The sequence below is a fragment of the Enhydra lutris genome, unplaced genomic scaffold (assembly GCF_002288905.1).
Source record: "Enhydra lutris kenyoni isolate GAN:26980312 unplaced genomic scaffold, ASM228890v2 scaffoldscaffold84, whole genome shotgun sequence".
Classification (NCBI taxonomy): domain Eukaryota; kingdom Metazoa; phylum Chordata; class Mammalia; order Carnivora; family Mustelidae; genus Enhydra; species Enhydra lutris.
In genome coordinates, this window is record NW_019154168.1 from 816,439 (window position 1) to 844,280 (window position 27,842).

The window sequence follows — 27,842 nt, forward strand, 5'->3', positions numbered from 1 at the left end:
AGAAAGGATGAATACCCAACTTTTGTAGCAACATGGACGGGACTGGAAGAGATTATGCTGAGTGAAATAAGTCAAGCAGAGTCAATTATCATATGGTTTCACTTATTTGTGGAGCATAAGAAATAACATGGAGGACATGGGGAGACGGAGAGGAGAAGGGATTTGAGGGAAATTGGAGGGGGAGATGAACCATGAGACACTATGGACTCTGAAAAACAATCTGAGGGTTTTGAAGGGGTCGGGGTGGGAAGTTGGGAGAGCCTGGTAGTGGGTATTATGGAGGGCACGTATTGCATGGAACACTGGGTGTGGTGCATAAACAATGAATTCTGGCACACTGAAAAGAAATTTAAAAAATTTAAAATTAAAAAAAAAAAGCTCCTAGTGCTGTGAAGTGTGTAAACCTGGCGATTCACAGACCGGTACCCCTGGGGATAAAAATACATTATATGTTTATAAAAAATTTTAAAAAAATTAAAATTAAAAGAAGCTCCTTGCTCAGCAGAGAGCCTTTGCCTGCCACTCCCTCTCTCTCACGCTCTCTCTCTCATCAATAAATAAACGAATAAAAAAAAATCTTCGAAAATCTTTGCTTACCTGTTTAATCTTTTGAATAATGACCCAAACTGTGCTATTTTATGTGGTGGACTAAGAGCATCTTGATTTTCACTTAATTTGGAAACCAAGGAATTAGAATAATTAACTTTACTGAGCTGAAAAGAGAAAGAAGAACCTGCCAGAATGGTAAATGTATACACATGTATACAATTTAAATTACTTACCATAAAATGTCATCTAAGAGGACACCTATATGCAAAAAAAATGAATTTTCTAGTTTGAAAGAAACTGTGTCCTTAATGAAAACAAAACAAACATTGTGCTAACAGTGAAAGCAATACCAGTACCAGTATTTAAATGATTGTCAATATACCAATTGATATGATGATGAGCTAACCATTTCCTCAGAGGTTAAAAAATATTAATATTATTCATTATAATTAATATATTACAAATATAATTAAACAAAATTAAAATATAATTAATAAATATATTTAAATATATTGATTATAATTAATGAATATATTCTAAATATATTCTAAATTATACATACATATATATACATATGTATATGTATATATATATATGGGACACCAGAATTTCAAGCAAATTTTCTGAAAGAAAATTATTTTTCCCCAAAAAACAGCTGTATTTATCTCCATTTTCTCCATTTACTGAGTAATTTTAGAATGCTCCTTTAATCTTTCTGAATATCAATACCACTGAGTGCAAAATGGTGAACATATGGCGACTTGTAGAAAAGAGATGAGGTAATCCATTTTTTAATGTAGAAGGTACCACATAAAGATATTATAGTGGTCTGACACTAATCTATCCAGCAATAATAATTTACATCTATAGCATATTATATTTATTAGCCATGAAACAGAAATGAGAAGTCCAAAAACAATCTTTGACACAAAGTTGGATAAAAAGAAGACAAAAAGAGATACTGAGAGTCTTAGGAAATAAAAGGGGGAGTCCAAAGTCAGGGAGAGCTAAAAATAAAGTCTGGTAATACACCTCATTATCTCAACCTCAGGAACAATGACAGAGGTACAGAGACGAAGTCATCCCATGAAGTGAGAGACACACAAACAAACCAAAAGAGGAAAGAATACTTTATGTAGGCTCAGCACTACTTCTCTAGGGATCAGTGAGTCCCAGCCCATTTCTTCTTCTAACCTGTTGTTTCAACCCATTTTCTTTTGTATTTTATAGTTTCATTTTAATTCTTACTTTTCTTGAAATCTCTCCAAATAAGCAATTAAACACTTTTCTAAAACTTAACAATTTGCCACTACACCTTGGACAGGAACATTAGCCTCTCTTTTTAATTTTCTCTTCTGTTGGGACTCCTCTGTGGTTCAGTTGGTTATGTGTTTGGCTCAGGTCATGATCCCGTAGTACTGGGATCCAGTCCTGCACTGAGCTCCCTGCTTAGCAGGGAGCCTGCTTCTCCCTCAGCCTAATGCTCACCCAGCTTGTGCTTGCTCGCTCTGACAAAATAAATATAATCTTTAAAAATAATAAATATTATTTACCCCTCTGAAGATAGTCACTAACCTGCAGCCTAAAAATAGGAGATTATTTAAGTAGAGATTACAGAGAGTTACATTCTCTATCCTATAACCTATCTACAATGCAAATTTTAGTCTTGTAAAATACAAACTGAATAAATGTTTTTCATTTCATCATTCCAAAGTTAATGGGTCCTTAAATTAATAAGGCTAACATCTATCACTGGAATATAATACTTTCTCTTCTCTGGAAAAGAGAAAACATACTTTAATACTTCCATAAAACTGAATCTTATCATTAATATCATATATACAATGTATCACATGTAACTGTAACTTATAAAATTTTAAATTTATAAATTATAAATTCATTATAAATGACAAATATATAAATACGGCATAAAACCAATGCATGCTAAAAATGGGATAAATTCAAAACTGAATATTCCCATTAATAAGACATCAAGTTTATATAATAACCATTTCCCCCACTACCATTATATATTAGCATAATAGTCATAACTTATTATTTATTTTTTAAACTCTATATAGTCTAATAAAATGACTACTTTTTATAGTTTATGGCAGATATAGTTCCGAATTTTAAAATCTGGATGTTTTCAGATTTCTAACTTTAGAGAATACAATGACTAAACAGCATTTTAGCACTACACATCTCTATCTATATAAACACATTTGTATAGTTTTAATTCAAGTGCATATAACCTGTTGTCATCTGTCAAATCATAAAAAGAACCAAACGATCACAACTCATTTTTTTAACAGACTACTACGACATCACTGAGATTATATACTGCAATTCACAGGGCCCTTTCCATATCATGATTATCTGGCCACCATCACATCACCAACTAGTTATTTACTGTGATTACAATTATCAACTATTATATAAACACACTGAAATATTTTCAACTTCACTAGTCATTTTATCTTATTTTTTAAAGATTTTATTTATTTGACAGAGATCAAAAGGATGATGATTTCAAAGATTTTTAAAGAAGATTCCAGTTTTTGGATTCATTATCTTCTACAGAGGAGACAATTAAATTTTGACCAAAGAGGAATTATTATATTTAGTTGATATCCTTATTTGGCTCTATTTACAGAAATTCACAACTAATATTTTTAAGTCCACAAGACCAGAAAAAAAGAGCATATCATAAAAATGCAATGATATAAAATGCTAAGACTAGTGATTCAAATGTACCTGCTCATTCTGCTTTTTCTCACATGCAACTTTCTGAGGACTAGGTGCTATTCTGAGAATGAAATTTTGTTTTGTAATATTCCTATTAGAAGATAATTCTGCTGAAAAAGATGGTTGAGCAAAAATACAATTTTCTATGCTGTTGAACTGTGGTTTAAGCATTCTATATGAGTTCATGACTTGTGGCAACTATAAAGAAGATACAACCATTTGATCTGATAAAATATATAAAATTGAGTAAAAGAAAGTAAAAATAGGAGTGAAAAAAGGTCACAGATTACAGAAAATGTTCCAAGGAAAAGCAAGTCATGAGTAATTCACAGGACTTATTAAGTCAAGAGAGGTTATCAACTAAAATTATACTGAAGAGCTCCTTTCCACCTGCCTTTTCATTTATGGTCCCCTCAATCTCCAAGCTTCACACCATGTCTCCAAATGACGAGAAATCTGAGTTTCACTGACCCACAATTCAGCTAAAAAGATTTCCAAGAGATTTTAGTATCATTATCATTCTCTGATGCAGTTTAATTTTGGCAATTCAAAGCAAAGAAAGTATAATTAATAATGTAGCACTGGACCTGAGGCACTTGGGTGGCACAGTCAGTTAAGCATCTGCCTCTTGGTTTCGGCTCAGATCATGATCTCAGTCTTGTGAGACTGAGCCCCGTATTGGGCTCCACACTCAACAGAGAGTCTGCTTAAGTTTCCCTCTCACTCTGCCCCACCCAGCCCCCGTGCATGCTCTCTTTCTCTCTCTAAAATAAATAAATCTTTAAAAATATATATATAATATCATTGGATCTTAAAATTTTATGGTTTTATCGCAATCTACATATTTTCTAATTTATTAAACTTTTATTTACTAAAAAGATTATCTGCAGTACACTGAAAGAAAAATAATCTTGGGATTGGTATAACTGTTGAAAATCACAATTTGATATAAAATCATATGGTCACTAAGCTAGAAGATATGAATTTCTCAATGATCAGATGAACCCAAAGCAGGAATCCCCAAACAAATTATCTTTTGAAGCTCATCAGTAACAAAAGTTATGTACACATAGACCTAATCTACATTACCAGAACTCCAAAGTGTTTCTCATAAGCAAACAGTTAAAATATACTTAAGGTATAAGTTCCATACATTAAAAACTTTAAAAATAATTTTAAAGACTATAAAAATTTTTAAAGAATATTTTTTCCTGATATTCAAAAAATTTCTATCATTTGGTAGCATGCCACAATTATTAAAGTAACTTAAAAAATTTTTTAAGTCTCACCTGAACTGGGGCAAATTCTTTCTTGCTGCCTAGTCTTAACAGTATATAAAAACGAAAAGAAAATTTTAAGGTTAAAAAAATCTGGCAATAAATTTGACTACCTTTTCATATATATATTTAAAACTCATACTGTTTTACAGAATTACACAAAAACATACAGAACTCTAAATCATTTATTTAGAGTTTTATTTAAAGTTTATTTAGAGTTTAGAGTTTTATTTAGCTTCATTTACTTAGAGTTTTATTTATTAAAATTGTATTATTACTAGAGAAACACAGTGAGGATAAGGAAAGCCAAACTATGCATAAAAACATTTACTATGGACATTAGCTCATCTGATAAAAGCCTTAATAGTTTAATAATACTGTTAACAGCCAAACAAAAACAAGAGCTAGAAGAAAAGTCCTTTGTACATTTTCTAATGAATAAAACAGTACTGATGATGACCTGTTTAAATACCTAAATAATATACAATCTTGCTAAAACCTACCTGTTGTTTATATCATCAATGCAGAGATTAGATGGTACACAGTGAGGTGACATTGGAAGTTCCAAATTATGCTTTCTTAGAGGCATTTTTATGTCTCTATGCATATTCACATGTATTGGTTTTCTCACAGTTTCTATAATGAAAAAAATTATAATTAAAAATAATAAAATCTTTAAAAGCAATGTTTGATATATAATGTTCATTAAATAAGTGTATATCTTAGAAACTTCCTAAAACTACCTATATTCTATAGATGCTAGAAGTCATTACAGTACTAAAAACTATCACAGATCATTCAAATCATCTCTTTTTCATTATCTTACATAGTCCTCATGAAAGGTGCTATACTCATTCAGTTCTATTTATTTTCTTCCTCTAAGATTTCCTTGATCCCCAGACTATACCAGATGCTATGTTATACATGCCCACAGCACTAGGTATGTTCTCTATTACAGCACTTATTATGGTTTATTATACCCGATTAATTCTCTCTCTCTCTTACTAGATTTTCAAACTTTATGAAAAGAGAAGCCTTTTCTCTCCTTATACAAGATATCACTATTTGGTCTGCTCAGTACTTTTTTTTTTTTTAGATTTTATTTATTTATTTGACAGGCAGAGATCACAAGTAGGCAGAGAGGCAGGCAGAGAGAGAGGAGGAAGCAGGCTCCCCGCTGAGCAGGAAGCCCGACGTGGGGCTCAATCCTAGGACCCTGGGATCATGACCTGAGCCAAAGGCAGTGGCTTTTACCCACTGAGCCACCCAGGCGCCCCTGCTCAGTACTTTTTAACTACTCTCCTTTTCTGGGTAATGCTTTTTCACAAATACCAACTACATAGGGGTGGGGGGGTGGGGTGTGTGTGTGTGTGTGTGTGTGTGTGTGTGCGCGCGCGCACTTTTTTAAAAGGTATTTATTTGGAGGAGTCAAGATGGCGGAGAAGTAGCAGGCTGAGACTACTTCAGGTAGCAGGAGATCAGCTAGATAGCTTATCTAAAGATTGCAAACACCTACAAATCCAACGGGATATCGAAGAGAAGAAGAACAGCAACTCTAGAAACAGAAAATCAACCACTTTCTGAAAGGTAGGACGGGCGGAGAAGTGAATCCAAAGCGACGGGAAGATAGACCGCGGGGGGAGGGGCCGGCTCCCGGCAAGCGGCGGAGCAACGGAGCACAAAATCGGGACTTTTAAAAGTCTGTTCCGCTGAGGGACATCGCTCCAGAGGCTTAACCGGGGTGAAGCACACGCAGGGTCAACGTGGCCTCAGGTCCCGCAGGGTCACAGAAGGATCGGGGGTGTCTGAGTGTCGCAGAGCTTACAGGTATTAGAACGGGGAAGCCGGCTACAGAGACAGAGCCAAGGAGTGAGCTCTAAGCTCGGGGTTACCTTGAACCGGTCGCAGGCTCGGTCAGCTCGGAGCGCGGCCAGAGGCAGGGTGACGGGAGTAAATCGGTGCTGTTCTCTGAGGGCGCACTGAGGAGTGGGGCCCCGGGCTCTCGGCTCCACCGGGCCGGAGACCGGGAGGCCGCCATCTTCATTCCCACCCTCCGGAACTCTACGGAAAGCGCTCAGGGAGCAAAAGCTCCCGAAAGCAAACCCGAGCGGATTACTCAGCCCGGCCCCTGGTAATGGCGGTGCAACTCCGCCCGGGACAAAGACACTTGAGAATCACTACAACAGGCCCCTCCCCGAGAAGATCAACAAGAAGCCCAGCCAGGACCAAGTTCACCTACCAAGGAGTGCAGTTTCAATACCAAGGAGAGCAGCGTAATTCCAAAGGAGGAGAAAGCAAAGCACGGAACTCATGGCTTTCTCCCCATGATTCTTTAGCCTCGCAGTTAATTTAATTTTTTTTTTTTTCAATTTATTTTTCTTCTTCTGCTAAATTTTTTTAACTTTTACCCTTTTCTTTTTTTAACGTTTTTTAACTAGTTTATCTAATATATATATATATTTTTTTCCTTTTTATATTTTTTTCTTTATTGGTTTTCTTTTTTTAATTGTTTCTTTTTTTTTTTCTTTTTTTCTTTTTTTCTTCTTTCTGAACCTCTTTTTATCACCTTTCTCCCCCTCACGATTTGGGATCTCTTCTGATTTGGCTAAAGCATATTTTCCTGGGGTTGTTGCCACCCTTTTAGTATTTTACTTGCTCCTTCATCTACTCTTATCTGGACAAAATGACAAGGCGGAAAAATTCACCACAAAAAAAAGAACAAGAGGGAGTACCAAAGGCTAGGGACCTAATCAATACAGACATTGGTAATATGTCAAATCTAGAGTTCAGAATGACGATTCTCAAGGTTCTAGCCGGGCTCGAAAAAGGCATGGAAGATATTAGAGAAACCCTCTCGAGAGATATAAAAGCCCTTTCTGGAGAAATAAAAGAACTAAAATCTAACCAAGTTGAAATCAAAAAAGCTATTAATGAGGTGCAATAAAAAATGGAGGCTCTCACTGCTAGGATAAATGAGGCAGAAGAAAGAATTAGCGATATAGAAGACCAAATGACAGAGAATAAAGAAGCTGAGCAAAAGAGGGACAAACAGCTACTGGACCACGAGGGGAGAATTCGAGAGATAAGTGACACCATAAGACGAAACAACATTAGAATAATTGGGATTCCAGAAGAAGAGGAAACAGAGAGGGGAGCAGAAGGTATATTGGAGAGAATTCTTGGAGAGAATTTCCCCAATATGGCAAAGGGTACAAGCATCAAAATCCAGGAGATTGAGAACCCCCCTCAAAATCAATAAGAATAGGTCCACACCCCGTCACCTAATAGTAAAATTTACAAGTCTTAGTGACAAAGAGAAGATCCTGAAAGCAGCCCGGGAAAAGAAGTCTGTAACGTACAATGGTAAAAATATTAGATTGGCAGCAGACTTATCCACAGAGACCTGGCAGGCCAGAAAGAGCTGGCACGATATATTCAGAGTACTAAACGAGAAAAACATGCAGCCAAGAATACTATATCCAGCTAGGCTATTATTGAAAATAGAAGGAGAGATTAAAAGCTTCCAGGACAAACAAAAACTGAAAGAATTTGCAAATACCAAACCAGCTCTACAGGAAATATTGAAAGGGGTCCTCTAAGCAAAGAGAGACCCTAAAAGTAGTAGATCAGAAAGGAACAGACACAATATACAATAACAGTCACCTTATAGGCAATACAATGGCACTAAATTCATATCTCTCAATACTTACCCTGAATGTTAATGGGCTAAATGCCCCAATCAAAAGACACAGGGTATCCGAATGGATAAAAAAACAAAACCCATCTATATGTTGCCTACAAGAAACTCATCTTAAACCCGAAGACACCTCCAGATTTAAAGTGAGGGGGTGGAAAAGAATTTACCATGCTAATGGACATCAGAAAAAAGCAGGAGTGGCAATCCTTATATCAGATCAATTAGATTTTAAGCCAAAGACTATAATAAGAGATGAGGAAGGACACTATATCATACTCAAAGGAACTGTCCAACAAGAAGATCTAACAATTTTAAATATCTATGCCCCTAACATGGGAGCAGCCAACTATATAAACCAATTAATAACAAAATCAAAGAAACACATCGACAATAATACAATAATAGTAGGGGACTTTAACACTCCCCTCACTGAAATGGACAGATCATCCAAGCAAAAGATCAACAAGGAAATCAAGGCCTTAAATGACACACTGGACCAGATGGACATCACAGATATATTCAGAACATTTCATCCCAAAGCAACAGAATACACATTCTTCTCTAGTGCACATGGAACATTCTCCAGAATAGATCACATTCTCGGTCCTAAATCAGGTCTCAACTGTTATCAAAAGATTGGAATCATTCCCTGCATATTTTCAGACCACAATGCTCTGAAGCTAGAACTCAATCACAAGAGGAAATTTGGAAAGAACCCAATTACATGGAGACTAAACAGCATCCTTCTAAAGAATGAATGGGTCAACCAGGAAATTAAAGAAGAGTTGAAAAAATTCATGGAAACAAATGATAATGAAAACACAACAGTTCAAAATCTGTGGGACACAACAAAGGCAGTCCTGAGAGGAAAATATATAGCGGTACAAGCCTTTCTCAAGAAACAAGAAAGGTCTCAGGTACACAACCTAACCCTACACCTAAAAGAGCTAGAGAAAGAACAAGAAAGAAACCCTAAACCCAGCAGGAGAAGAGAAATCATAAAGATCAGAGCAGAAATCAATGAAATAGAAACCAAAAAAACAACAGAACAAATCAACGAAACTAGGAGCTGGTTCTTTGAAAGAATAAGATCGATAAACCCCTGGCCAGACTCATCAAAAAGAAAAGAGAAAGGACCCAAATAAATAAAATCATGAATGAAAGAGGAGAGATCACAACGAACACCAAAGAAATACAGACAATTATAAGAACAAACTATGAGCATCTCTACGCCAACAAATTTGACAATCTGGAAGAAATGGATGCATTCCTAGAGACATATAAACTACCACAACTGAACCAGGAAGAAATAGAAAGCCTGAACAGACCCATAACCAGTAAGGAGATTGAAACAGTCATCAAAAACCTCCAAACAAACAAAAGCCCAGGGCCAGTTGGCTTCCTGGGGGAATTCTACCAAACATTTAAAGAAGAACTAATTCCTATTCTCCTGAAACTGTTCCAAAAAATAGAAATGGAAGGAAAACTTCTAAATTCATTTTATGAGGCCAGCATCACCTTGATCCCAAAACCAGACAAGGATCCCATCAAAAAAGAGAACTACAGACCAATATCCTTGATGAACACAGATGCAAAAATTCTCGCCAAAATACTAGCCAATAGGATTCAACAGTACATTAAAAGGATTATTCACCACGACCAAGTGGGATTTATTCCAGGGCTGCAAGGTTGGTTCAACATCCGCAAATCAATCAATGTGATACAACACATTAATAAAAGAAAGAACAAGAACCATATGATACTCTCCATAGATGCGGAAAAAGCATTTGACAAAGTACAGCATCCCTTTCTGATCAAAACTCTTCAAAGTATAGGGATAGAGGGCACATACCTCAATATTATCAAAGCCATCTATGACAAACCCACCGCAAATATCATTCTCAATGGAGAAAAACTGAAAGCTTTTCCGCTAAGGTCAGGAACACGGCAGGGATGTCCATTATCACCACTGCTATTCAACATAGTACTAGAAGTCCTAGCCTCAGCAATCAGACAACAAAAGGAAATTAAAGGCATCCAAATTGGCAAAGAAGAAGTCAAACTATCACTCTTCGCAGATGATATGATACTATATGTGGAAAACCCAAAAGACTCCACTCCAAAACTGCTAGAACTTGTACAGGAATTCAGTAAAGTGTCAGGATATAAAATCAATGCCCAGAAATCAGTTGCATTTCTCTACACCAACAACAAGACAGAAGAAAGAGAAATTAAGGAGTCCATCCCATTTACAATTGCACCCAAAACTATAAGATACCTAGGAATAAATCTAACCAAAGAGACTAAGAATCTAAACACAGAAAACTATAAAGTACTCATGAAAGAAATTGAGGAAGACACAAAGAAATGGAAAAATGTTCCATGCTCCTGGATGGGAAGAATAAATATTGTGAAAATGTCTATGCTACTTAAAGCAATCTACACATTTAATGCAATTCCTATCAAAGTACCATCCATTTTTTTCAAAGAAATGGAACAAATAATCCTAAAATTTATATGGAACCAGAAAAGACCTCGAATAGCCAAAGCAATATTGAAAAAGAAAGCCAAAGTTGGTGGCATCACAATTCCGGACTTCAAGCTCTATTACAAAGCTGTCATCATCAAGACAGCATGGTACTGGCACAAAAACAGACACATAGATCAATGGAACAGAATAGAGAGCCCAGAAATAGACCCTCAACTCTATGATCCACTAATCTTCGACAAAGCAGGAAAGAATATCCAATGGAAAAGACAGCCTCTTCAACAAATGGTGTTGGGAAAATTGGACAGCCACATGCAGAAAAATGAAATTGGATCATTTCCTTACACCACACTCGAAAATAGACTCAAAATGGATGAAGGATCTCAATGTGAGAAAGGAATCCATCAAAATCCTTGAGGAGAACACAGGCAGCAACCTCTTCGACCTCAGCCGCAGCAACATCTTCCTAGGAACATCGCCAAAGGCAAGGGAAGCAAGGGCAAAAATGAACTATTGGGATTTCATCAAGATCAAAAGCTTTTGCACGGCAAAGGAAACAGTTAACAAAACCAAAAGACAACTGACAGAATGGGAGAAGATATTTGCAAATGACATATCGGATAAAGGGCTAGTGTCCAAAATCTATAAAGAACTTAGCAAACTCAACACCCAAAGAACAAATAATCCAATCAAGAAATGGGCAGAGGACATGAACAGACATTTCTGCAAAGAAGACATCCAGATGGCCAACAGACACATGAAAAAGTGCTCCACATCACTCGGCATCAGGGAAATACAAATCAAAACCACAATGAAATACCATCTCACACCAGTCAGAATGGCTAAAATGAACAAGTCAGGAAATGACAGATGCTGGCGAGGATGCGGAGAAAGGGGAACCCTCCTACACGGTTGGTGGGAATGCAAGCTGGTGCAACCACTCTGGAAAACAGCATGGAGGTTCCTCAAAATGTTGAAAATAGAACTACCCTATGACCCAGCAATTGCACTGCTGGGTATTTACCCTAAAGATACAAACGTAGCGATCCGAAGGGGCACGTGCACCCGAATGTTTATAGCAGCAATGTCTACAATAGCCAAAGTATGGAAAGAACCTAGATGTCCATCAACAGACGAATGGATAAAGAAGATGTGGTATATATACACAATGGAATACTATGCAGCCATCAAAAGAAATCTTGCCATTTGCGACGACGTGGATGGAACTAGAGGGTATCATGCTTAGCGAAATAAGTCAATCGGAGAAAGACAACTATCATATGATCTCCCTGATATGAGGGAGAGGAGATTCAACATGGGGGGTTAAGGGGATAGGAGAAGAGTAAATGAAACAAGATGGGATTGGGAGGGAGACAAACCATAAGTGACTCTTAATCTCACAAAACAAACTGAGGGTTAATGGGGGGAGGGGGGTTGGGGGGGTGGGATTATGGACATTGGGGAGGGTATGTGCTATGGTGAGTGCTGTGAAGTGTGTAAACCTGGCGATTCACAGACCTGTACCCCTGGGGATAAAAAGATATTATATGTTTATGAAAAATAAAATTTAAAAAAAAAGAGTCAAAAAAAAAAAAAAAGGTATTTATTTGAGAGAGAGCAAGAGAGAGAGCAGGAGGGAGAGGGAGAGAGAATCTGAAGCAGACTTTGCGATGACCACAGAGCCCGAGGTAGAGCCTGATCCCATGACCCAAGATCATGACCTGAGCCAAAACCAAGAGTTGGATGCTTAACCAGCCTGAGCCACCAAAGCGCTTCAACTATAAGGTTCTAATAGAGAACTTCCTATCTTCTGATAAAACCGTGTCTCTAGAAAAACTAATCGACTTAAGAGCAGTCATCTGACTCAAGGTGAATCAATAATAGGATCACATCTCTGTGGTTATAAATAATTATTCCAATGCTAGGAACTGGCACCAGTAGGGCAAAGTAAAATGCTTCCAGTAAAAAAAACTCAGAACCAAAGAAACAACTTTCAGTGTTTCCCTTGTGGCAAAACAGGAGAGATGAACAATATTAGTATTTTAAGGTCACATTTCAAGCCTGAATGAAAAAGACAATCTGAGAGAATAAAGTCAGTATCTAAAGTGAGAAAAAAAAATTTTGGTGGTATTCAAGTCCCCAGTTCAAGCAGTCTCTGAGGCCCAGCTGCACCACTGCCCTTCCTTTTAGCTAAGTGTCTTAGTCCATTCAGGCTGCTCTAACACAATACCTTAGACTGCATACTTATGAACAGAAATTTATTTCTGTCTGTAAGCCAGGCAGTGTCCAAGATCAAAGTGCTCTCAGATTCAGGGTCTGGTGAGAGCCTGAGTCCTGGCTCATAGAGAGCTGTCTTCTCCCTATGTCCACACAGTGAAAGGAGCAAAGAGAGCTCTCTGGGGTCTCTTTATAAAAGCACTAATTCCATTCATGAGGGGTCCACCATCATGACCTAACCACCTCCTATAGGTCCCACCTCCTAATACCATCTACTAATAAACTTATGCTTTTGTAGGGAAAATAAAATATCTTTTTCTTCTACCTTTCTAATTCTCAGCTAGGGACTCTATAACAAAAGGCAGATCAATTTTAAATGGAAACCTTTATAAGGAAATGGAGACCCAAAGAAGTGGTTAAACTTGAGCATTTTTATGCTAGGTTCGATGGAGAATGAAAAGTAGTGAGAAAATGTGATCAAACAAAAAGGAGTGTTAAACTAAGTGTAGCCAACTGGAGGAAATAGCAAGGCATATTTGTTTAGATTCTTCTCAGTGTCCCTCTGTCTTAGAGATAAAGATGTCCCTTTCCTCCAGGTGTAGGGAGGACACTTCTCACATGAGGATCCTTCCTGCACATACTGCTTCTCAAATTCCTTCTGCTTAAAATCCTTAGTATGCCAACATACCTTATTTTGGGGACAGTGTGTCCTGACCCCTGCATTTTCTATTCTATTCCCAACATCCAGTACACTACTTATGGAAGTACTCAATAACGGAGGTACTCAATAAACATGCCGAATGTATAAATGAAAAGAAAGTGAGGAAGAAAGGAAATACATAAATGTAAATGCCATCACGGGACTGTCTCATGAAAAAAAGTGAAACTGGTCCCCTATCCTACAACATACACAAACTTCAACTCAATATGGATTAAAGAGTTGAATATAAGACCGAAAACCACAAAACTAGAAGAAAACACAGGGGTAAGTTCCTTGACATCAGTCTAGACAATGACTTTTTGGATTTGACACCAAAAGCAAAGGCAACAAAAGCAAAAACAAATGTGGAACTACATCAAACTAAAAATCTTCTATACAGCAAAGAAAATCATTACCAAAATGAAAAAAACTATGGAACGGGAGAAAATATTTGCAAAACATGTATCCGATAAGCGTTCAAACTCCAAGACATATAATGAACTCATACAAGTCTTGGCAAAAAAATAAACAATCTAATTTTGTAAATAGGCATGGAAATGAATAGACACTTTTCCAAAGAAGACATACAAATGGTCAACAGACACATGAAATCTTCAGGGATATACAAATCAAAATCACAATTAGATATTACCTCACACCTGTTAGAATGACTATCATCAAAAACGCAAGAGATACAAGTGTTAGAAAGGATGTGGAAAAAGGGAACCCTTGTGCACAGCTGATAGGAATGCCAATGGGCGGACCAACTATGGAGAACATAATATATATTCCTCAAAAAATTATAAGTAAAACTACATGATTCAGCAATCCCACTTCTAACTATACATATCCAAAGGAAATGAAGGCAGAAGCAGAGGAGATTTCTGTACTCCTGTGTCCCATGTTTACAGCAGCATCATTCACAATGGGCAAGATATAAGATATGCAAACAACCTCATGTCTGTCAATGGGTGATGGGATAAAGAACATGTGATATATATATATATATATATATGATGAAATATTCTTCATCCATGAACATTAAGGAAATCCTGCCATTTATGAGAGCTTGGATGGATCTTAAAGGCATTATGTCAACTGAATTAAGCTAGAGAAAAACAAATAGAGCATGGGATCACTTACACATGGAATCTAAAAAAGAACTCAAACTCACAGAAACAGGGAGTAGAAAAGTGGTTGCAGGGCCTTGGGACTAGGGAGTAAGGGAAATACAGGTTGGTAACAGGTCAAACTTTAGCTCTGATAAATAAAATATGAGAATTTAATGTAAAACGTCATGACTGTGGCTAACATTGCATTACCTAAGTGAAGAAAAAGAAGATAAATACATCAAACAGATTTACAAGAAAACTTTTATTCTTAAAGTCCATATATAACATATTTACGTCTAAACTATAACTAAATTTGCTTGTGTAAAGGCCATCTGCATTAAGGAATAAAAATGGCAGAGAAAGGAAAAGAGGAGATACTAACAGTAATTATGATCAATTTCTATCCCTCCTTTAAGAACTGTCTAATTTCTTAACCTCTCACTTTAGTACTTATTTTAAAAATTAAATATCAGACACAAGTTCCCTTGAGAAAAAAAATACTCTGACTAAACTTTCTATTCACTTGAAGGCTCAAAGTACAGTCAAAAATGAACTTTATTTTTGAAGTATTAGACTACTATAGTCACCATTCCAAGAATGCCTAAGAAATTATTCAAGTTGTGATACAGGAAAATAATCACTGAGGCAAAAATCGTTTTCAAACAAATTCTCTAAATACTTTAAGATAGTAAAGACATTTATTCCCGCTCTTTTACCTAAACTTAGGTAAAAGTTTAGGTACATAGAATAATGTAGTAACTAAAATGAATGCAATATAGTAACTTTGACCATACCTTATAAAATTAATTTTATATAACACACAACTTAAAAATACAAATATATTAAGCAAAAAAAAAAAAGATTTTAAGCAAAAAGTAACAAAGGTACTTTTAAAAAAGTAACTATTTAAACAAGGCAACCAAGTTTTAAAATTATTTTACTTTCCATATCCTTTGAGTTCTAAAATTATAAATTTATTAGAAAACTGAATGTTATTATCACATTGAGTCAAAACAAAATGCTAACAGAAAGACTTACCAGGTGTTTTCTTCTGGCAAGATATGTGATTTACCATATATAGGTTAAGGAGATCTAAACTGAGAGTGGAATTTTTGACAGGCGATGAAACTCCCAGTAATTTCATTTTTGATTTTAATCTTTTCTTTTCAAAATATTCCTAAAATAATTAAAAAAGAAGTTATTACAACAACCATACGGTTTTAGACAGAATTATAAAAAATAAAAAACCAATAATGGTATTTAACAATTAACTGATTTGATATTTTTATATTTTTGACACCCCCCCTTTATATGCTTACATATAAATTAAAATCAATCACGATGATATAGTTTGCCTAAAAACTCTTAATTCCACAGCCTCTTAAAATCTTTTTGGTAAATATATTGCCTTTAAAATAGAACTTTATAAAGGCATTACTAGGTATCAAAAGATTAAAAATTATCTAAAATGTAAAGCTTTTTAAAAGTTTGATAAAACAAATCTGACAAGGTAAAAACTTGTTTTTCTACCTGGTGTGCTATCTTACAGATATAAAAAGCCTTAAAGATATGCACAGCTGAGTACCATTAAAAGTTAACTAAAATGAGAAGAGGACAAGAAAAAGCAGCTATGTGAGACTAATCTCCAGCCAGAGTCAATTTAATTTCCCTTTACTATCCTTCCATGACTGCTACTTTGCCATTAGCAAGAGCTACACTGTTGAGTGGACTGAGAAGTGAATGAGACATAACAGTGAAGGGGCAGAACAAGAAAGGGAAAGGATCCAGAGAGGGCTTTAGTTGTTTTAATAGGGGGAAACTGAATATGTCTGAATATCAGTGGAAAGCCTCCAGCTGACAGTGACTTGTTGAGGATGCAAGAAAGAGAAGAAATAATTGATGCAGTGAAGTCCTTAAGAACGATGGAATCCAGACTGCAAATAAAGAGACCTTCCCTTGTCTAAAGAAACTACCTCCACAATCACAGAAGGGAAAGAGAATATCAGTGAAGATGTAAGACAGGTTACAGAACTGGTAGTAGACATAGGAGATAATTCTCATCTGATAGCTTTTATTTCCTCTGAAATAAAAAGATAAGGTCATCTAATGGGTATGAAGAGATTAAAAATAGGGTTGGGGAAGAGTGGCTTAAGGGAGACATGACATATTCAAGGGAAAGTATGACATTTTCAAAGAATAGGAGAGTGACATAACTAGAGATCAACATTTTAGGGAAGGGCCATAGGATATGTCTTTCCCTTTCTTATAAATATTCACAAGAATGATCCAGAGTTAAGACTACTAAAAAAAAAATCTGGGAACAGATTATAGTTTATTTATTGAATACCTGTGTTACTGCTTGACACAATTCTAGGCAAAGGAGATACAAAATGAACAAAAGTAATAAAATCTCTCTTCTGATAAATATATGTTAATGAAGGGAAATAGATGAAACAAATTTATAAGAAAATACCAGATTATGAAAAAGAAGATTAAAAAAAATGGTCCTGGAAAGAAAATAAGTGGAGGGGGGGAGCTACTTAGATGCTGTGATCAGAGAAAGCCAATCTAAGAGGAGACACTTTAGCTGAAACCGAAATGCTGACAAGGCAGACATGCAAATACCTTGAGGAAGAATATTCCAGACAAAGAGAAGAAGAATAGCAGAGAGACTGCCAGTGTAGCTAAAATAAAATGATCAGAGCAAGTAGTAAGAAAGTCAGAGAAGTAGGCAGGGTGTAGATCCTTCAGGTCCTTCTAGGCTATGGTTAAGTCAGATATTATTCTAAAAGCAATGAAAAACAATTGAAGCTTTTAAGCAGGGGAATGAAAATTCTGATTTGTCCTCTTAAAAGATCATATTAACTGCTGTGTGAAGAACACACTACAAAGGAAAAAAGATAAAGCAGAAAAACACTGATAAATTTGATTACATTAAAATTAAGAACAGTCCTTAAAATAACATTAAGAAAATAAAAATAAAAGCTACAGACTACACATATAACCCAAGAATTCTAAATATATAAAGACAATTTAAAAAGACAACACAAATTAAAAATGGAAAAAATACTTGGAAAAGTACTTCACAAAAGAGGAAACATGGATGAAAATGTCAGATAATCTCATTAGTAATCAAGAAAATATGAGTTAAATTTACAATGAGACATCATTTCACTAAATAACTATCCTACTTTTAGAATAATCACTTCCTTGTTTTTCTTTAAATTTTGTGAGCTTTGAACATATTTTTTTCTGTTTTGAAACTTTTTATAAATGGAATCTTACTGCTTATATAAACTGTGAGTTGCGTTATTTGTTCAATATTATATTTTTGGGATTTATCTACATTAATTACATGTGGTTGACACATTTTCACTGCTATATCATTACTTGGGTATGCCACAATTTGTTTAACCATTCTACTACTAATAGACATTTGGGTGGTCCCCTTCCCTCCCCATACCCTTGCCCCTCTTCTTCCTCTCTTGCCTTCTTTCTTTTTTGCTACTTAACAACACTGATCCAAACAAGCTTGTACATGTCTCAAAATACACATGTGGAAAAATTTCTCTTGAATATATATTGCTTGGTTGTAAGATATATACATGTTCAACTTTGCATAATAAAATCGATGTAAGAAAAAAAATTTTTTAAGTAGAAGGTAGGTTATAAGGCCATCATGATACTCTAGGCAATAAATGATGACTTGAATCAGGGTACTCATAGCACAAGTAGTGAGAAGTGATCAGACTTCCCTTAAAAGACTGGGATATATTTTGGAACTAGAATGACAACAAGAATGAACAATGACCTTTAGTCTCTGCCTGAGAAAACAGTTGGCTAATCAAGCTATCTACAAGAACAGAGAAGATTGGATGGTCTTCCAGTTACTTACTTAGGTGCATTTAATAGCCTTTGAAAAACACTTCAAAAGACCACTGTTTTTATAAGGCTAATATAAATAAAAATATAATTTCTTTACCTTTTGCTTTCTCCTTTCCTGCTTGATCAGAACCCTGGTACTGAAAAAGGAAGCAAGACAAAAGATGTAAGTTTCTGCAATGACTGCCATTTTAGCTAAACTGATGACTTGAAATTAAAATCTATAAGTATAGTAAGAATTATATTATTTTCTGAAAATAAACTACAAAAATGTTATAGTATATACTGTTTCACAAAAATTTTCTTAGAAATCCAAGAAATAGTAAAAAAAAAACCAGTCTAAAAAAAAAAAAGACTCTAGACCTACAAAGAATAATAAAGCACAGAATAAACCTGGATTATAAAATCAACATAAGCAAAGAGAAAGCAATGCATTGGAAAAGATGTATTCCCGAAACACTCTCATCTGACAGCAATATTCTTGGTCAAACTGCTATCTTCTTGCCTTACCTTATATCTCAATATTCTACTAAAACAAAAGAGAATATAGAAAAGATTAAAATCTATTTGAATTTAAGGAAATTTTAACTTTATTATTAAAGCAACTTCAGTTTATTAATGTATCAGCTATGTGTACTTGAAATCTCCTAACTTCTTTAAAAAAGTAGCTAGTTACTATGGACATGCCTTATACCTACTTTATGTTAAACACTGCATTATATTCCAATGATAGCACAGTACTTAACAGTTATAAAATATTTGCTCTATTAGTAATTATGGAATGCTATAAAACATTCATGACTGTTTAAAAAGATCTGTACAATATAGCTTTTGGATATACATGAAACTATGGTCTCAAATTCAAGATTTGTGCAAGAATTATAATAAAATCTTAGCTCTATGAGATTATATAACAAAATGAAAATAAAAACTGCTAATAACAACTACTATATACCTTACACCACCCTAAATGCTTTGGATACTTTATATGTATAAATTCATTTAATCTTCACAGCAACTAAATAAGGTTAAGATCTACTTTTATCCAAAAGAAGATGTGGTATATATGCACAATGGAATACTATGCAGCCATCAAAAGAAATGAAATCTTGCCATTTGCGACGACGTGGATGGAACTAGAGGGTATCATGCTTAGTGAAATAAGTCAATCGGAGAAAGACAACTATCACATGATCTCCCTGATATGAGGAAGTGGAGATGCAACATGGGGGGTTAGGGGGGTAGGAGAAGAATAAATGAAACAAGATGGGATCGGGAGGGAGACAAACCATAAGTGACTCTTAATCTCACAAAACAAACTGAGGGTTGCTGCGGGGAGGGGGGTTGGGGGGTGGGGTGAGGTTGTGGACACTGGGGAGGGTATGTGCTATGGTGAGTGCTGTGAAGTGTGTAAACCTGGCGATTCACAGACCTGTACCCCTGGGGATAAAAATACATTATATGTTTATAAAAAATAATAATAAATATAAAAATTTTTAAAAATTTAAAAAAAGATCTACTTTTATCCACAAGAAAATAAGAGAGGTTAAGTAACTTGCCCACAGTCACACTGCTGAGAAGTGTAAAATGGAGATTCAAATCCAAGAATTCTAATTTTAAAGTATTTAACCAATGCATTACACTGCTTTCCAAGTATGTCAACTGTGAATACACAAAGCTGTTCAATTTTCCAAATGAAATTTTCCAAATTTTCATAAACTACATGTGTAAGTTACTGAATACCCTCAGACTTGCCACTTACTGAACTTGTTCTTTAACATATTTCCCAATAGCTATGTCCTAATTGACCATTTTGAGCTTACTGAACAAAGAACCCAATCTATTCTGTTCTATGCAGCATCATAAGTGTACTGCTGGCATTCAAACTTCAGAAAAGAAAAAGGAAATAAATTACATTCCATCGATACCTTAAATTTCAAGGCTGGAGAGGATCTTAGAGATTAGTTTAGTCTCCATCATTTTAAAATTTACAAAAAACTTACATAAGAAGCAAAGTTACTTTTCAAAGTTCAGAAATATAAGAAGTATGACAGAGCCAGTAATATTAAGCATTTCAGTTTATAAACAAATAATAAGAGATATCAATTCTATGAGCAGTTCCCACATTATAAAGATCAGGAGAATAAGGGATAAGTCAAAGTCTAAATACAGTCTTTATATATGTAAATACAAGGTGCTTTTATTCCAGGCTGATTTTCCATTATCCATGACACTCTTATGTCTCTCACCAAATTCTTTGTACTACATAAGACCCATCACTGTGTGTCTAAGAAAAGTCAATTAAGGGGATGCCTGGGTGGCTCAGTTGGTTAAGCATCTGCCTTCAGCTCAGGTCGTGATCCCAGCGTCCTGGGATCAAGTCCCACATCAGGCTCCTTGTTCAGTGGGGGGCCCACTTCTCCCTCTGCCTCTACCTCTCCCTTGCAACCTGCTCATGCTCGCTCGCTCTCTCTCTCTCTCTCTCTCTCTCACAAATAAATAAAATATTTTTAAAAATAAATACATAATCAAAAAAATTTTTTAAAGTCAATTAAGGACTCAAGGGGCACCTGGGTGGCTCAGTCGATTTAGTGTTTCCCTTCAGTTCATAATCTCAGGGTACTAGGATTAAGTCCCTCGTCGAGCCTGCTTTTCCCTCTTCCTCTGTCCCTCCGCCCTGCTTGTGTTCTGTCTCACAACTATATGGTCAATTAATCTTCAACAAAGCAGGAAAGAATATTCAGTGGAAAAAAGACAGTCTCTTCAACAAATGGTGTTGGGAAAACTGAACAGCAACATGCAAAAGAATGAAAGTAGAGGAGCACAGCTAGCACGGTGGAGCATGCAACTCTTGATCTCGGGGCTATGGGTCCAAGCCCTATGTTGGGTGTGGAGCCTATTTAAAAAAAAAAAAAAAAAAGAAGAAGAAGAAGAAGTTAAAAAAAAAAAACTAAACCAGTGATGCCTGGGTGGCTCAGCTGGTTAAGCATCTGCCTTTGGCTAAGATCATGATCCCAGGATCATGGAATCAAGTTCCACATCATCAGACTCCTTGCTCAGTGGGGAGTCTGCTTCTATCTCTGCTTGCCACTGCCCCAGCTGGCGTGTGGTCTTTCTCTGACAAATAAATAAATAAAACCTTTAAAAAAAAATACTAAAAAAACTAAACTGGACCACTTTCTTACACCATACACAAAAACAAATTCAAAACAGATGAAAGACCTAAATGTGAGAGACAAAACCATCAAAATCCTACAAGAGAACACAGGCAGTAACCTCTTTGACCTCAGCCATAGCAAATTCTTACTATATATGTCTCTAGAGACAAGGGAAACAAGCAAAAATAAACTATTGGGAATTCATCAAGATCAAAAGCTTCTGCACAGCAAAGGCAATAATCAACAAAACTAAAAGGCAACCTAGAGAATGGGAGAAGATATTTGCAAATGACATATCTGATAAAGGACTAGTGTCCAAAATGTATAAAGAACTTATCAAACTCAACATCCAAAAAACAAATAATCCAGTTAAAAAATGGGCGGAAGACATGAAAAGATAGTTTTCCAAAGTAGACATACAGATGGCCAACAGACACATGAAAAGATGCTCACCACCACTCTTCATCAGGAAGATGCAAAGCAAAACTACAAGGAGCTATCACTTCACACCTGTTAAAACAGCTAAAATCAACAATACAGGAAACAACAGGTATCGGTGAGGATGCAGAGAAAAGGGAACCATCTTACACTGTTGGTGGGAATGCAAACTGGTACTGAAAATAATATGGAGTTTCCCTAGAAAGTTAAAAAATAGAACTACCCTATGATTCAGCAATTGTACTACTAGATATTTAACCAAACAATACAAAAATACTAATTCAAAGGGATACATGCTGAGTGATGTTTGTAGCAGCATTATCAACCATAGTCAAATTATGTAAACAGCCTACATGTCAATCAACTGATGAATGGATAAAGAAGATGTGGTATGTGTATACACACATATACACACATACCGAATATTACTTGGCCATCAAAAAGAATGAACTCTTGCCATTTGCAATGAAGTAGATGGAGCTAGAGGGTATTAGGATAAGCAAAATAAGTCAATCAAAGAGAAATACTTTCTCATTCACTCATATGTGGAATTTAAGAAACAAAACAAATGATCATAGGGGGAAAAAGAGAGAAGAAAACCAAGAAATCAACTATCAAGAACAAACTGATGGTTACCAAAGGGGAAGTAGGTGGGAGGATGGGTTAAATAGGTGATGGGGGATTAAGGAGTGCACTTTGTGAGGAGCATGGGTGTTTTATGGAACTACTGAATGACTATATTGTACACCAGGAAATAACATTATACTTTATACCAACTAACTGGAATTTAAATAAAAACTTAATAAAATGAAAAAAATTTTTTAATTAAAAATTTTTTTTTAAATCAGCACAGTGGTCTGTAACACTTCTTGACTGCTTGCAGACTCAACGGTGCCAGCTACAGATGTTATCATGGTACTCAGAGGTTGTGCAAGAGGGTTTGATTCAGAGTCTTTCCGGGAAACAATGCATGGTCTATAAATATACAAGGAAAGGTTTAGTTAACCAATCATGTGGATTAAAGGTCCTTGCTAAAAGTTAAAGACTACTAAATTGGCCAGAGGGGCTGAGATAGCGGCTTCACCAGCTCCATTCCTGGACAGCAGAGTACCTCTTCTGGCATCACTGACATTATTGTCCCTGAAAACTCAATTCTGCTCAGCTCCTACAACTGCCTGCAACTACAACAGATGCTCTGTATTCTCTCTTTATCTGGCTCACTAACTGCTAATTCAAAGTATAGGACAAGCGCATCAAAGTCTAAGCTTAGATCATATGCCCATTCCCTAGCTGCAAAACAGACTGAAAAACATTATCTGGGTTTTGTTGTGGATTTTTGTGTTGGGTTTTGTGGGATTTTTTTCTCACATTCTTTAGAGAAAGGTGGCCTGTGCCTAGTACCAAAACTCATAACGTGGGAAATACCTCTCCCCGCCCCCCACCCCACACACAAGGGTCTCAGATGCTGGGCTGCCAAAGACTACAAGTATCTTCTTAAAAGATGTTATACCATAAAATTAAAATGGTTGATGATCCAAAAGTACTTTTTAATTTGGCTGTCAGATATGTGTACGTGCATGTGTGTGTGTATATTTCTAATAGTTTCTTCTAATGGTTTTGCTTAGATGAGTGTCAAAATAAGACAGTAATGTTCTTTTTGTTGTTCCACAATGGTTGAGTAAGATGGCAATACAGAAGGCTCCTGAGGCCCCTTTTCCCACAGGCACACTATATGTACAACTACATTTGTACATTCCCTCTGAAAGAAGTTCAGAAACTAGCTGAATGACTCCTACATACTAGATAACTGAGAAAATACCCACACTGGGACAGGTAAGAAAGGCTATGACACACTCTTACCATGAACACATTACCCCCGCTCCAAGCACAGTGCCAGACAATTGGGAGGGAACCCCCATTCCTAGTTTTGAACTGAGAAGCAAATGGTTTGTACTGCATATCCAGCACTCCCAATTTTCAGGGGCCTCACTAGACAGATAAGTTCCCAAAAATACAGCTCTGAAGGCCAACAGGGCCTGTATCCAGGAGACCCACAAGACTACAGCAAACAAATAAGCAAACTCTTAACAGGTGTGTAGCACTCACCATACCTACCCTCAGAGTTCAGCATGGAGTAGGTAAACTATCTATCTCCCAGCCTTTCCCTGAAAAAGGTTTATCTGCATACTTTACAAGCTCCTTCCTGAGGTCTAGGCTTATAATTCCAGCATTAGGGGCTGGCTACAAACCACCCCAGAAAATGAGAAAGCCAGAGGACAACTCTCCTGCCTTTTTCCAAACCACTCCAGCACATCAGCATCTCCCTAGAAGGAGATGGTGTGCTCCAGCTATTACAAATGCCACCCAAAGAACAGGTCACTAGATGCCCTGGCATTGATAGCCAAATAGGCTTCCATTCAAGAAACCAGTAGGACTTTAGTAAACAAAGAAACAATTCTTAACTGCCTGTCACGTCAGGGCTAAGCAAGCAGTGACCAGGCAAAATCTCTTAATGCCATTAGTTCCCTGAAAAAGGTTTATCTGCTTACCTTAAAAAATACTACCTTAAGGCAAGGCTTCTCATCTAGCAGGCATCAACAGGCTGGTTGAGATCTTCCCCAAAGACCAGGGAAGACTGAAGACATCTCTCAGGCTGTCTCCCTCCAGCCCACTCCAATAAAACCAGATCACCAGTATCTCCCTGAAGGAGCTTTTACAACACATTTAAGGCCACAACTTTTGTGACAGCCACCCAAAGAGTAAGTCTCCAGATCACCGGGTTCTAACAGCCAACTGGGACTTGCATTCATGAGTCCCAAACAAAGAAATAGTTCTTACCGACCAGAAACATAACCCAGGGGCTATCACAGAGGACAGGCAAAAAGCTCATCTCCCAGTTTCTTCCTAGAAGGGGCTTAAATACATACATACCCACCTGCTGCCTGATGCTACCTGATAGCAACCAGGTGCTAACTGCAATTCTACCCACTGGGACGATGATGAGTCTTGGCATACCATCTACTACTATCAAAGACTAAGAACAAAGGAGACTTGGGCAATCACAAAAGTTTGAGAGACAACTAGGAGGCAGGGCCTACCCTATCAATGAGATTTCCTTCATAAGACCATCTGTCAAAACTGGGAAAAGAGGGAGATTTAGGGAAGATCAAGGGATAGGATGATCCTGAGTTTACCTCTTCCCACAGACAGAGCAAGGCTACAACCATATATAATGCAACTAACTCTGAAAATGACTTGAAGGCTAGCAGAACAGATCGTCCACAGGTAATGAAAAAGCAGCAGCCACCCTGAGAAGGGTAGCAGGAGAGAGTGTCAAGAACAAAACCCTCTGGTGAGACAACTTACACATAGGAAGGATATCACAGGGATGGAAGACCTTGTAAGAAGGGAATCGCTATGAATTGTGTACGCCTGATGATTCACAGACCTGTACCCCTGCGGCAAATAATACGTTATATGTTAATTTAAAAAAAAAAAAAAAAAGGCAAGGGAATCAATCCTGATATCAGGGACCCCCTAGCCCTGGGATCCTACACCAGAAGACAAACTCTCACAATATCAGGATTTCAAAGTCAGTGAGGTTTAACTCCAGAAGAGTCAGAGGGCTATAGAAAACTGATACTCTACTCTTAAACAGTCAGCATGCCATATCACTTGGTCCAAGACCCAGCACAAAAATAGCAGATTGAAAAGCACCGGGGTTATAAATAAAGGGAGATTTATTGACTAATTTTAGGGCATATGCCAAATCGGCAGGCATCTGTAGAAGCGCTCTCTGGGAATGGAAATACTGGCAGTTTTTCTTGCCCTCCTTCAACCTAGCTGGCCAGATACTTGCAAGAGCCAGTTCTGACACTACATACTTTGCCAGGTCCTGACCTGGCATTCCCTTGCAAATATGCACTACCTAACCCTCCTGCACCAACAGGCTCCCCTCCAAAGCAGTTCCCACTCCACCACACCCAGCAGGCAGCCCCAGCCAGACCAGTGCCACTCCAAAGCAGCTCCTGCCCCAGAGAAGGGGAAGTCAATTCAAGTCATCAGCATGCCCACAGCAGTTGCAGATGGGCCTCTCAGCCAGCCATGCCAGGGGCCAGCACTACCCACCAGTGTGCCCATAGTAGCCAGGGCCAGTCATTGCAGACAGCTGGACTGAGGGCCAGTCCAACTATCAGGAAACCCACAGCAATCACAGCCCAATTACAACAGGAAGGTATATGCAGCCCACAAAGGAGACACCCCTAGAGTGTCTGGTTCTTATGACCAAGAGCAACTGCACTACTGGGCCCTATAGGATCCTTCTACATAAGACCACTACTTTCAAAACCAGGAGCTGACCTATCCAATATATATAAACAAACACAGGGTCTGAGAAAATAAAGAGACAAAGAAATAAAATAAAAGAATGAAAGAACAAAATAAAACCACAGAAAACGAAATAAAACAGAAATATGCCATGTACCCAAGAAAGAGTTCAAACTAGTGGTCATAAAGATGTTCACTGAACTTGAGAGGAAAGTGGATGAACTTCAACAAAGAGAAAACATAAAAAGTCATCAGAACTGAAAAATAACTGAAATTAAAAATAAACCACAGGGGGACACCTGGGTGGCTCAGTTAGTTAAGCGGCTGCCTTCGGCTCAGGTCATGATCCCAGCGTCCTGGGATCGAGTCCCACATCGGGCTCCTTGCTCAGCGGGGAGCCTGCTTCTCCCTCTGCCTCTGCCTACCACTCTGTCTGCCTGTGCTCATGCTCTCTAACAAATAAATAAATAAAATCTTTAAAAAAAATAAAATAAAATAAACCACAGGAATCAATAGCAGATTAGAGAATGCAGAAGAAGAGACAACAATCTGGAAGACAGAGCAGTGGAAAGCACCCAAAAACAAATGAAAAAAGAACAAAAAAAATTAATGATAGCTTAAAGGATCTCTGGAATAACATCAAAGATAAAAACACTGATACTATAAGGGTTCCAGAGAATAACACAGAGACAGAATGGAGCAAAAAACCCATCTGAAAACATAATAGCTGAAAACTTCCCTAACTTGGGGAAAGAAAGAAGACATCCAGGTCCAGGAGACAAAGAAAGCTTCAAACAAGATGAACCCAAGGAGGGCCACACCAAAAAATACAATAATTAAAATGTCAAAAGATAAAGATGAAGAGAGAATCTTAAATGAAAGAGAAAAGCAAATGCTTACAAGAGAAACCACATAAGACTATCAGATTTTTTTCTTTCAAAAAAAAAAAAAAAAAAGAGAGAGAGAAACATTGCAGCCAGAAATAAGTACATTACATACTCAAAACACTAATAAGAGAAAACTTACAACTAAGAATAATGTGCCCTGCAAAGTTATCATTAAGAATCAAAAGAGAGGGGCGCCTGGGTGGCTCAGTGGGTTGGGCCTCTGCCTTTGGCTCGGGTCGTGGTCTCGGGGTCCTGGGATCAAGCCCCGCATTGGGAATCTCTGCTCAGCGGGGAGTCTGCTTCCCTCTCTCTCTCTCTCTGCCTGCCTCTCTGCCGACTTGTGATCTCTATCAAATAAATAAA

General features: G+C 37.0%; 1 protein-coding gene across 1 annotated transcript in view; it reads right to left on the reverse strand.

Annotated features, from left to right (window-relative positions):
• Positions 1–18,860, reverse strand: part of LOC111161334 (chromosome unknown C12orf40 homolog) — a 65,758-nt gene extending 46,898 nt beyond the window's left edge. Inside the window, exons 1-6 of the mRNA XM_022524932.1 lie at positions 18,771–18,860; positions 15,827–15,965; positions 5,078–5,210; positions 4,587–4,620; positions 3,307–3,495; positions 598–713 (exon numbers count right to left, since the gene is read on the reverse strand). Of these exons, the coding sequence (XP_022380640.1) occupies positions 598–713; positions 3,307–3,495; positions 4,587–4,620; positions 5,078–5,210; positions 15,827–15,965; positions 18,771–18,860 (701 nt within the window). The remainder of the gene's footprint in view (positions 1–597; positions 714–3,306; positions 3,496–4,586; positions 4,621–5,077; positions 5,211–15,826; positions 15,966–18,770) is intronic.
• Positions 18,861–27,842: the final 8,982 nt, after the last annotated feature.